Source organism: Lathyrus oleraceus, chromosome 4 (genome assembly GCF_024323335.1).
Source record: "Lathyrus oleraceus cultivar Zhongwan6 chromosome 4, CAAS_Psat_ZW6_1.0, whole genome shotgun sequence".
NCBI classification, from domain to species: Eukaryota; Viridiplantae; Streptophyta; class Magnoliopsida; order Fabales; family Fabaceae; genus Lathyrus; species Lathyrus oleraceus.
The window spans coordinates 75,521,093-75,532,635 of NC_066582.1; the positions used below are offsets into that span (position 1 = coordinate 75,521,093).

Consider the following 11,543-nt stretch of genomic DNA (forward strand, 5'->3'; position numbering starts at 1 on the left):
GTTAATATTTGTAAGGTGTATTCTCACTCATCTTTATTGTTGTGGCATCTGTGTTCCTCTAGAGCACAGATAATCAGGTACTCAATAGGAGTAGTTGCTTGTGAGTTGAAAGATGGTCTTGGAGCTTTACTTCATTATTTTATGGCTTATATTTATTTAGTTGGTCTAATTGCTATGATCTCTACCATTGGGGAGGGGGCATATTATTTATTTTGAATTGATGTTAGAGTTTATTTCCTTTGAGTATTTTCCTTTAAACAATTATTTTAATGCTATGTGGTATTTTAAGATCCACTACAAAATTTACAAAATATTCATGAAGTTGCATGTTGTGTTTGGAGTAGCATCTTAAGTTGTGAATGTTCTCTTTTATCTTAAGCACCGAGGTTTAGGGTATTACATATTAGTATCAGATCCTGATTGGTCCGTCCGACCAGGTTTTGTGATTTTTTTATTTGTATCCTAGTATGCGACATGTGTGAAACACTGTCGGTACTCATTTATTTTCTAACCCTTGCCAGCAGAAGCGGGATTGAAACAATTGAGGGAGACACTTATGCTTCACTGAGATGCTTTAGGTGTGGATGGTTGGTTCGTTGATTGCAAGAGTGCATGTTTTTTGGACGAGGTTGTGTTGTTTCTCGAACCCTAGGAGGGTATGGATTCGAGATTCATGTATGTCGTTCAAGTTGAGATATCTTTGAGGGAGAATGATCAGGTACTTATGATGTTTGCTTCTTTAAGAGTGGAGAATGATGTCGGTGCTAGTGATATGTCGGTGATCTGTGAATTCCTGATGTTTTTCTAAAAGATATTGGTTACTGCCTCTGTGATGTGAGACTGAGTTCACCATAGATTTAGTAATTGGTACTAGACCAGTGTCAATTGCACCTTTTATAATGTCTCAAGCAGAATTGTGTGGACTGAAGAGTCAATTAGAAGATCTGCTTGAGAATAGATTTATCATACCAAGTGTATCTATGTGGGGGATAACTTGATTGTCGAGGCGTCCCCCATGAGGATTGAGAATCGAGAAGTGAAACAACTCATGAGTAAAGATATTTCTCTTGTGAAGCTTGTTTTAAAAGGGGTCCACTAGGGGTAGCATGATGTGGGAGCTGAAGAGTCAGATGAAGGAATCTTATCTGGATTTGTTTTCACCAGGTAATTTTTTAGGGGGGAAATATTTTTAAGTGGGGGAGAGTTATAACACCCCAATATTTAAATTAATACTTTATTTAATTATTAAAGTGTTTATTTGTGTTATATGCGCTATTTTGGGGTTTTGAGGATTTTATGAGTATTTTGGTCATTTTATAATTACTGGAATTATAGAGTTGAAAGAGGAAAAATAAAATAACATTTATTTAAATTATTAGAGATATTTAAATAATTTTAGTTAATTAAAATAATTAAAAAATAGGAATTTTAATAGTTTAGGTGGAAACTAAAAATTTTGAGAATATAAAGTGAAGTGGTGGCATTTGGGAAAGTTAGGGCCATAATGTAATATTTAAGAGTATAAAATTAGGTTGACTAAATAGTCAAGTTTGGTGGAGACTAGGTTTTATAGTACGTGAAATTAGAACATTTGGAGAGAAGAGGCAACCAAGGATTGGAAGAGGGATAACTAGGACGAGAAGCCAAAGTCAAAAGCTTAAGAAATTATGCAATTCTAAGTTAATGGGGGGGGGGGGTGTTTCGTTACTGATGGGTGATCGATCATAAGCAGCCAAGACGGTGAGGGGTCCTTACCCTCCCATCAGCGCCAGGGTTTATACTCTATTTTCTTTCTGTAATATATTTGGCCAAATAGGATTTGAGCAAAACCGAATTGGCATCGATCGATAAATAACTTAGTTTTTGTGGGTTACTCTAGGTGACCTAATGGGATTTAAGATAAATCCCCTATGGTCACCTTAAATCGTTGTGTTTCATTGTTATAACATGTGTTAACATGAGATGTATTGTAAGAGAGTGGTGAGTTACTGTGAAAATTGGGATATTTTGATGTATGTGTTTTTGGTCTATTCCCAAAAATTTAATGATCAATATTTTTCTTTGATTTTTCCAAAAGGTCAGAAACTTTTTTTTAAAAATTGGATTGTTTCACGAAAATTGAAAAATCGACATTTTTGGAAAAAAATCGGAAAATCAGATTTTTTTTGGGGGGGGGAGGCGGGGTCTGCGACGAATCGTAGCGACAACAACGATCAGAGGTGTAGGAGCCGTGCCGCGGGTCGGCTGCGGAGGATGGGAGTCGCAAATCGAAGGAGGAGGTCGGGCGGCGCCAAAAGTCACACTGCAGGTTGACGGTGGTGCGCTCGGCGATGGAGAACCACTCAGCGGGTGCTTCAGCGGCGGGTCGCGCCGCGAGGGCGACATTCGGAGCCATACCGCGGGTCAGCGGTTGCAGCGGAGTGGTCCATCGCAGAGGCAGCCGGATGATGGTCGACTTCGACGACTTCGGGCCTAACGATGTGTTCAGGCTGTTCGGGGCATTTTAAACAGTTTTCGAGTTCATGGAGTTTTTCGCTGATTTTTTTAGCAAACTTTAACATTAGAGAGCTTTTGGGTAACCTTTTGGTCATTTTGGAGTAATCAGAGTTAAACTGTCAGCCCTTAGAGCTAGTAGAGTTATCACTTGTGAAGAGTTACCCTTATAGTACTTTTGAACACTTTAGACTCCTTTTGGGTACTCTAAGGTCATGTTGATAGTTAAGAGATGTTGTTGAGCTGTTTTTGAGCTTTTTGTGAACTCTGTTGAACTACGAAGAATATAATAAATTTAGAGATTTTTTTGAGTAATTTTGATGATTTTAGAGTTGTTAAATGATTTTTTTTAGTAACCTTTTACTCTATTTGACATGTAAAATGATTATTTTTAAATTATATTTTTGAGATAAATAATCTGGTGGGATTACAGCGAAGCCTATTTATTGGCAAATTTATATTTTTTAGATAAGTAATCAGGTGGGATTAAAGCGAGGCTTGTTTATTGGTAAAATTATATTCTTGAAATTTGTACTTCGGTGAGAATACAATGAGGCATGTTTATTGAAAATTTTATATTTTTGAAATTAGTAATTTGGTGGGATTACATGGAGGCCTATTATTGGAAAACTTGGTTCAAGAGTGCAACCTATTTTTGATGATGATTTCTTTATGATGATTTTTTATGATGATTTTGATGATTGCTTGAGTTGTATGCCTGTTACTATACATGATCATGCATGCATATATTTTGCTTGAGTTGCATGAAGTTGCATGTTGTGTTTAGAATAGCAACCTAAGTTGTGAATTTTCTCTTTCACCTTAAGAGTCGGGATTTAGGGTGTTAAAATAGCCCTCTCAAAGAGCCAACTAGTAGACCAACTAATAAGTAGAGAAAACCATAGTCAACTCATATCCACAAAGAGGCAGCTGCTAAAGCCTAGTAACAAGGCTAAAAATATTTCAGGGTATAATCCTCGAAAAAGAAAGGTGATGACAAATTGCAACCCAAGTAAGAACTAAGACACTCAAAACCGCTATTGATTCAAATACATGATATGTTTCTCCATTTAACCAGAGAAAGGGTAAGAATAGTTCAAGAACTTCCCATGGTAATATTTCTGGGCCAGAATAATGCTCATGTCTTCCAAGGGCTTCTCATCAGCAGATGTACCTGAAAAAAACCAAAATTTTCGGGGACTTCCAAATAGACCATACCACTGCATGCCAAACTATAATCATGCCAACTTTAGGAAACACGTCTAAGGTATGAAATCTCAAAAAGAGACATAATATCATTTAGGATGACGAAAAACCAACCTAGCCACCTAAAAATCATATACCACAGGGTCAAAACCACCTGGCAAGTGATAAACAAATGAGATTCTGACTCTACTAAAGCCCCACAGAAACAACAACAAACCCCCATATGAATCCAAAAGGACCTCACGCTAAATAAATTCTCTCTATAATAAAACTTGTTAAGAAGGAGTTGACAAGAGAAGACTATCACCCTGGACAAAGCCCAACTAATTCAAATATGAGAGAGAACCCAATCTATCCTATTTAAAGGAAGAAAAGAATAAATTTTTGCCTTGATAATGGAGCTGTAGACCAAAGCTAATGAGTAGATCCCATCTTTAGCTACTATCCACCACTAACAATCACTCTCTTACAACAGAATAATATGTTGAAGGACATGGAAGAACATATCCACTAACTCAAACTCATAAACAGAGAAAGATATCCACTCCAACAAAAATTCTAGCTAACCAAACCACCCTCTAACACTACTACCTCACTGTTCCTTCTACCATGATGATGATTGCTAAGATAAAGTCTCTCAAATCCCTCTATAAGAAGAATAGTCCTCACCCAAGGATCATCCCAAAATGAAGTAAGACTTTCATACCTGACTAATCTTTGGAGTCCTTTAATAAACTAGTTAGTAGACTCTCCTACTTTAGATCCCTTTCCATCAAGATGGGACATAACGATGATTGGAAGACCTACCTCCCCTTAAAGAAGAAACCACTTGGTACTCATACCCAACAATAAGGATATCTATAATCCACTAGTTTGAGAAAAAAAAGCCTTTAATGCCACTTACCTAGCAAAATCAAATTAACCAAGCAAAAATCCCAAACTCCCAATCCGCGCCACCATTTAGGTTTACGAACACCAAACCAATAAACTTACGGTATCTTAGATTCACCTCACCCTCCCCACAAGAATCTCATCTAAATCCTCACAATCTTCTTCTAAACCTTATCAGGCATCTAAAGAAACAAGATATATAAAATCAGAATTGAATTAAGAACCGAATTTAGCAAAATAAATCTCCATTTAGGCTAACATACCTATTAAGTCAGGTAAATAACATTTTAGATATAACACTATTGAGAGGAAAACTCAAGGCAATGGTTAGCACTCATAGGAAGTCCTTGGTATTTTAATGAAAAGGTTTCAATCTTGCAATGGAAAAATTCACCCGCTAAATCTAAAGAAGAAGAGTCATCATTAATACCAATAAAACAATTCAACAAAATTGACGTGGAGTCTCGATACGAATTTAAAAATTTGAAGGATAACTTTTGATAAGGCAAAGATAATCTATCGACGCTTCAGACATAATTTAAAAGTTTAATAAAAAAAATATTTTTTTTTGTGATTGAAGCTAATGAGTTAAATTGAGTTACATTTAAATTAAAAAAAAAAGTTTTTATTAAACCAAGATTGAATTTTAAAATAAGGTAATGTTAACTTCTGTCTTTAGGGGCACAAGTTAACAAACTCACTTATAGAAAGTTTTTATTGGAAATATCAATTAAAAAATTAATTTTATACTTTCATTATAATCAATACACAATTTTCAAGATAATATTTCTTTATTTAATTCTTAATTTATATCCCTAAAATACAAATTAACATTATTCTTAAAATAGATATTTTTTTAACTATGTGTATTATATCCCTCTTTCTTGTATCTCAATTCTCAAGTGGTTAAAGTAGAATTTCCTTTTAAACCGGCACAAAAATAAATGTCCTAACTTCACATCCATGTGCAAGGTTGTAAATCTATTAACAACTACACAAGCTCTACTTTTGAGGATGATAATACATGCCTTCAACCTCACGAACACCTAATACTAAAACTTTGTTGAATAGTCTTACAACAATAGCTTAGGTTTGCAACTTCTTAGACATCCTCACATGACTTCATTACCTTAAATATGAAGGTACATATTCATTCAACCTGCACCATAGAAACTGTCATGCCATGGAAGCCTTTCGATTCTTCACAGCATCTTTGTTGTTGCTTCCATTCTTTTTCCTCATTCTTCTCCACAAAGGATACCATCTTAGCTCCTTCTTCGTTTTTCCTTTCTTTCTTCCTACCATAGAAGATACTAACAACATAACACAAGTAATAATTAAACCTCATCATCAGTTACTTGCAAACTCTGCATATAGAAGCTTTGAACATAAAACAAACGGTAGCATTAAGGTACTATTATTAATCATGAAGAAAAGTTTCAGCTCAAGTTTTTGTTTATCCAGCTTTTTTATTTCTTCATTTTTGTTGCATGCAGAAAATTATGACTAGCTTGGATAGAGTTGAAGAAAGTTTAGCAGAAGCTCGAGCCTCGATTCGAAACGCAATTCTGTCAAGGAATTACAGTAGTACTTCACAGAAGCATAATATCTTTGTCTCGAAAGAGTCCATCTACAGAAATCCATATGCTTTTCATCAGTTAAGTTCGAAAGATTCCGAAGTTAACTTTCATCTTCTTTACTCATCATAATCATGGTTTAAAATTGCGGTTACAGTGTAACCTCCAAATGCGGTTGAAATAACAGTTATATATTGCTAACAAGTCCTTGTTTTATTTTGTCCATAAAAATATGAAAATTAGAAGCCACGTGGAGATGGTGAAGAGACTAAAAATTTGGGTATACAAAGAAGGGGAACAACCAATAGTACATGATGGGCCAGTGAACAACATATATGCAATTGAAGGACAATTCATTGATGAAATAGACAATAGCAAAAAGAGTCCCTTTAAGGCTAAGAACCCTAATGATGCACACATTTTCTTTCTTCCCTTGAGTGTAGCAAATGTGGTTCAATATGTTTATAAGCCTATTGTTTCCAAAAAGGATTTCAAACGCGACCGGCTTCAAAGATTGGTGGAGGATTATATAAATGTTGTTGCAGATAAGTATCCTTATTGGAACAGAAGCAATGGTGCTGATCATTTTCTTCTTTCTTGCCATGATTGGGTAATGTATCCATGCAAATTTTCTTGTCACTTCATTTAACCTCTAAGCACCGATATCACTGAAAAAAGATGTGTCCATGTCGGTGTCTGTGTATGAAAGTGACACTGACATTTTATTCATTTTTTAAAATTTCATGCAGGCACCAGAAATTTCAGATGCAAATCCAGATCTCTTCAAAAGCTTCACAAGAGTCCTATGCAATGCCAACACTTCTGAAGGATTCAAGCCCAAAAGAGATGTTTCCATTCCTGAAGTGTACTTACCTGCTGGAAAACTAGGCCCACCAAATCTGGGCCAAAGCCCAATAAACCGAACTATATTAGCCTTCTTTTCTGGTGGAGCCCATGGTGACATTAGAAAACTGTTACTAAACCATTGGAAAGACAAAGATACACAAATTCAAGTTCATGAGTATCTTCCAAAGGGTCAAAACTATACACAGTTAATGGGACTAAGCAAATTTTGTTTGTGTCCAAGTGGATATGAAGTGGCTAGTCCAAGAATTGTGGAAGCAATTAATGCTGGTTGTGTGCCTGTCATTATTTCTAAGAATTATTCTTTGCCTTTCAATGATGTGTTGAATTGGAGTGAGTTTTCAGTAGAGATTTCTGTGGAGAAAATATCAGAGATTAAGACTATATTACAAAGTGTTTCAAAAAATAAGTACATGAAGTTGCATATGAATGTTAAGAAAGTTCAAAAGCATTTTGTTATGAATAGGCCTGCTAAGCCTTTTGATGTGATGCATATGATACTTCATTCAATTTGGCTTAGAAGGCTTAATTTCAGACTCATAGATTCACCATAAAAAATGTTGTTTCTACATAGAAGTGCTTAAGAAGTTGTTAACTATTTTTGGTTGTGTAACTCGAAGCCTCCCATGTTTTTCTAATAGTAATTGTTAGTGGTTAATATGTTATAAAAATGAGAAAATTGATAGGAGATATCTGATCTAGATGTTCCCTCTTTGTAATACTCATCACATAAATGAAATATTGAATTGAATTTCTTTAATTTTGAGTGATTTTATTTATAGAAATTTACAGTTATAAAGACTCTAAAGAAGGTAAAGAAATATTTGTTTGAGGAGTGTCAGAAATATCAATGGATTAAACTTAATTTAAGAGATCTGATACCACATATCCACCTAAAACCATAAGGTATTAGGGTTATGGGTCATTTCTCTTGTAAATCCAATATTTTCTTCTATTTCTAGTCGATGTGTGACTTAACCACTCACACTTTGAATCACAACAATCTTTCCTAAAAGTGCGAGTCAGTCACATCATTAGTCTTGATCCACACTAGGATCCACTTCCGCTTCTCCACTGAGTCTCACCAGGCTCTGATACCACTTGTTGGGGAGTCTGAGGAGCGAAACGCCAGAAGTATCAATGGGCTAAACGTTCAGGATCCAAGAGATATTTACATCACATATCCACCCAAAAACTTAAGACATTAGGAGTATGGGTCCTTTATCTTATAAACTCAACACTTCCTCCATTTCTAGTCGATGTGGGACTTAACCACTCACAATTGAATCTCAACAATCTCTCCCACAAGTTTTTGTATTTCTTGTCTTCTTTTATCTTCTTCTGTCAAGTTAAATCAATGTCTTATTGCATTGAAGACTTATTTTTGCTAAAGGGCATTTATTTTAGTTGTCATTGTTCTTTGTCCCCACACATCAAATTCCTTGGTGTGAATTAAACTTAAGAATTTTACAACAAGTGGTCGTGCGATTATATAAGTCTGTCGGATTACTAACTGCAGGTGCACAATCTATCGTGTAGTTTTAAAAGATATCGAACTCACAAGGACTAATAATCAAACTAATGTTATCTATCGGTGCTATGTAAAACTAAGGCGAATGATTTCTTTGATTAAACGAATAAAAATTGAAACTAAAGTTAACTTAGAAAATATGATATGAGAGAGAGAGAGAGAGAGATACCGGAATGTGGATTCTGTAACACCCTTCTAAAATACCCCAAATATTTAATTAAAACAACAAATATATATCAGAGTAGATATGCAATTAAGGGTGTCACACAATCACTTCACACCATTCACCAAAATAAATGTCATGCTCTTTTATTAATTCAAAACATAAGCATTTGCATAATACGCAGTGGATAGAAATCTCATCAATCATTGTAAAACATGTAACACATTACATGTAAAATGGTTCAACAACCAACAATAAAACAATTAAAAACATCCCATCCCGATGTTACATCTATCAGAGCATGACCCACTAAGGAACTACACTAGACTCCAAGCACTAGCTCCTACTCAATCATTGCTCGTTACCTGAAACATAGTTGTAAGGGTGAGTTCCTCAATCGATGTAATAAGCATTATAAAATATCATGTAATGCTAAGTAATTTAACACATATCACCACCCTAATCAGATCTCACATATTCAGCAACGGCAATATCAACTCATAATCATCATCATCATCATACTCAAACTCATCACAACCATAAAACACACGTATAATATTGGAATACATCCATTCATATTATACGTCATACATACATACATTATGCAATGAGACTCCATGCATGTGGTACCGACTATTCGTGAACATATAGTTCAACCTCACCGATCAAATCCAGATACGGCTACCAAGCTCACTAGTCCCACTCATTTGAGACCTAGTGACTCACTCACTAATTCCTCACCATGGGAATTAGCTACCACCCCAAGGGCTATGATATGCACGCTAATCACCTAGCATGCAAACATCAACAACAATCCACAATACTAACTCACTAATTCCTCACCATGGGAATTAGCTACCACCATAAAGGCCACAATATGCAAGCTAAATCACTTAGTCATGCAAACACCAACAATCATCCACAATGGACATATGCTCACACTCTAAGCCATAAACAGTCCATTCATAATTTCATACATGATAGATACATTCACAACATTATGCATATCATCATACATCATCAACATATTCACCACATAATCATATCATGTCATACCACATAATCAATCACAGCATTAGCACACTCTACTAATACCTATACTACTCAAAACAACGGGAAATGATCCCTACTCTATCATACATCAGCTAAATTACATTACTCAGCTGAACAACCAAAAACTGCACAACAACAGCACAGAAAAATCACAATCCTGCCCATACGCGTATTGCCTAGTCCCATACGCGTATGGCCCAATTCTCAGCCAATCCCATACGCGTATTGACTGTCTCATACGCGTATGCTACGCGTACCACCTTCTCGTACGCGTACCAACAGAGACAAAACTACGTTAAAATCATCATCTTCCTCATCCATACGCGTATTGCCTAGTGCCATACGCGTACCAGACCATCTCATACGCGTATTGCCTAGTGCCATACGCGTATGACCAGAAACCAGAATTCCAGATCTGCTATGGTTTTCTCTGCTACGAGATCTCCCAAATCCAACCTCCTACAATCCAATTTTACACAGTAATCGTTCATATCATCTAACACGAATCATACCTTATTCGATTTCACAATTGCTAACATTATTACATCTAATTCCTACGAATTCCTCCAATTAAAACCCATATTTCGTTCATCCAATATTTTCACAATTTTTTCAGCATACATCATTCTAATCAGGGTCAAATCAATGGTTTATCACTACCCACTACATGTTATCCCATAATACCCATTAATCGACGATAAACCCCCCTTACCTTAGTTAATCCGGCAATCCTTTAGCTTCGAGCTCTTCCTCTCTTCAACCCTTGTTCTCTGGCTCTTTTCCCTTTTTCCACTTTAGAGTCGTTTTTCTGTATTCACGTGAAAACTCTCTTTTACCAAATGGGACCTTTTCTAATTCCAACTTTTATTCCATTAATAATAATAATAATAATAATCCAATAATAATAATCCAATTATTTAATTAAATTAATAAATATTATATTAATTTAAATTAAATAATTATCCTTATTTCATCGGGGTGTTACAACTCTCCCCCACTAAAAGAGTTTTCGTCCTCGAAAACATACCTCAAGCGAATAACTCAGGATAAGACTCCTTCATCTGACTCTCAAGTTCCCAAGTCACATTGCCACCTGCTGGTCCTCCCCAAGCTACCTTTACCAAAACAATCTCTTTACCCCGCAACCTCTTCAACTCTCGATCCTCTATCCTCATAGGTGATGTTTCAACAGTCAGGTTATCTCTCACCTGGACATCATCTACTTGGACCACATGCGACGGATCATGAATGTATCTCCTCAACTGAGACACATGAAAAACCTCATGCAAATTCGCAAGTGACGGCGGTAAAGCGATACGATAGGCTACCTCCCCTATCCTCTCCAAAATCTGATAAGGACCAATAAGTCGAGGTGTCAACTTCTTCGACTTCAAAGCTCGACCAACCCCAGTTATCGGAGTAACACGAAGAAACACATGATCTCCCTCTTGAAACTCAAGTGACTTCCTCCTCTTGTCGTGATAACTCTTCTGACGACTCTGAGCAATTCTCATCTTCTCCTGAATCATCTTAATCTTTTCCGTAGTCTGTTGAACAATCTCCGGTCCAACCACAGCACTCTCACCGGACTCATACCAACATAAAGGCGTCCGACATCTCCTACCATACAAAGCTTCAAACGGTGCCATACCAATGCTCGAATGAAAACTATTGTTGTAGGTAAACTCAATCAAAGGCAAATAACAATCCCAAGCACCTCCTTTTTCCAAAACACAAGCCCTCAAAAGATCTTCCAATGACTGAA

At 36.1% G+C, this 11,543-nt stretch overlaps 1 protein-coding gene across 1 annotated transcript; it reads left to right on the forward strand.

The window, feature by feature from the left end:
• The first annotated feature begins 5,711 nt into the window (after window positions 1-5,711).
• Window positions 5,712-7,660, forward strand: LOC127073496 (probable glycosyltransferase At3g42180). Its single transcript, XM_051014653.1, has 4 exons — window positions 5,712-6,001; window positions 6,087-6,247; window positions 6,411-6,777; window positions 6,917-7,660. Exons 1-4 carry the CDS (start codon window positions 5,774-5,776, stop codon window positions 7,583-7,585), a joined length of 1,425 nt encoding a protein of 474 aa, XP_050870610.1. The 5' UTR covers window positions 5,712-5,773; the 3' UTR covers window positions 7,586-7,660.
• Window positions 7,661-11,543: the final 3,883 nt, after the last annotated feature.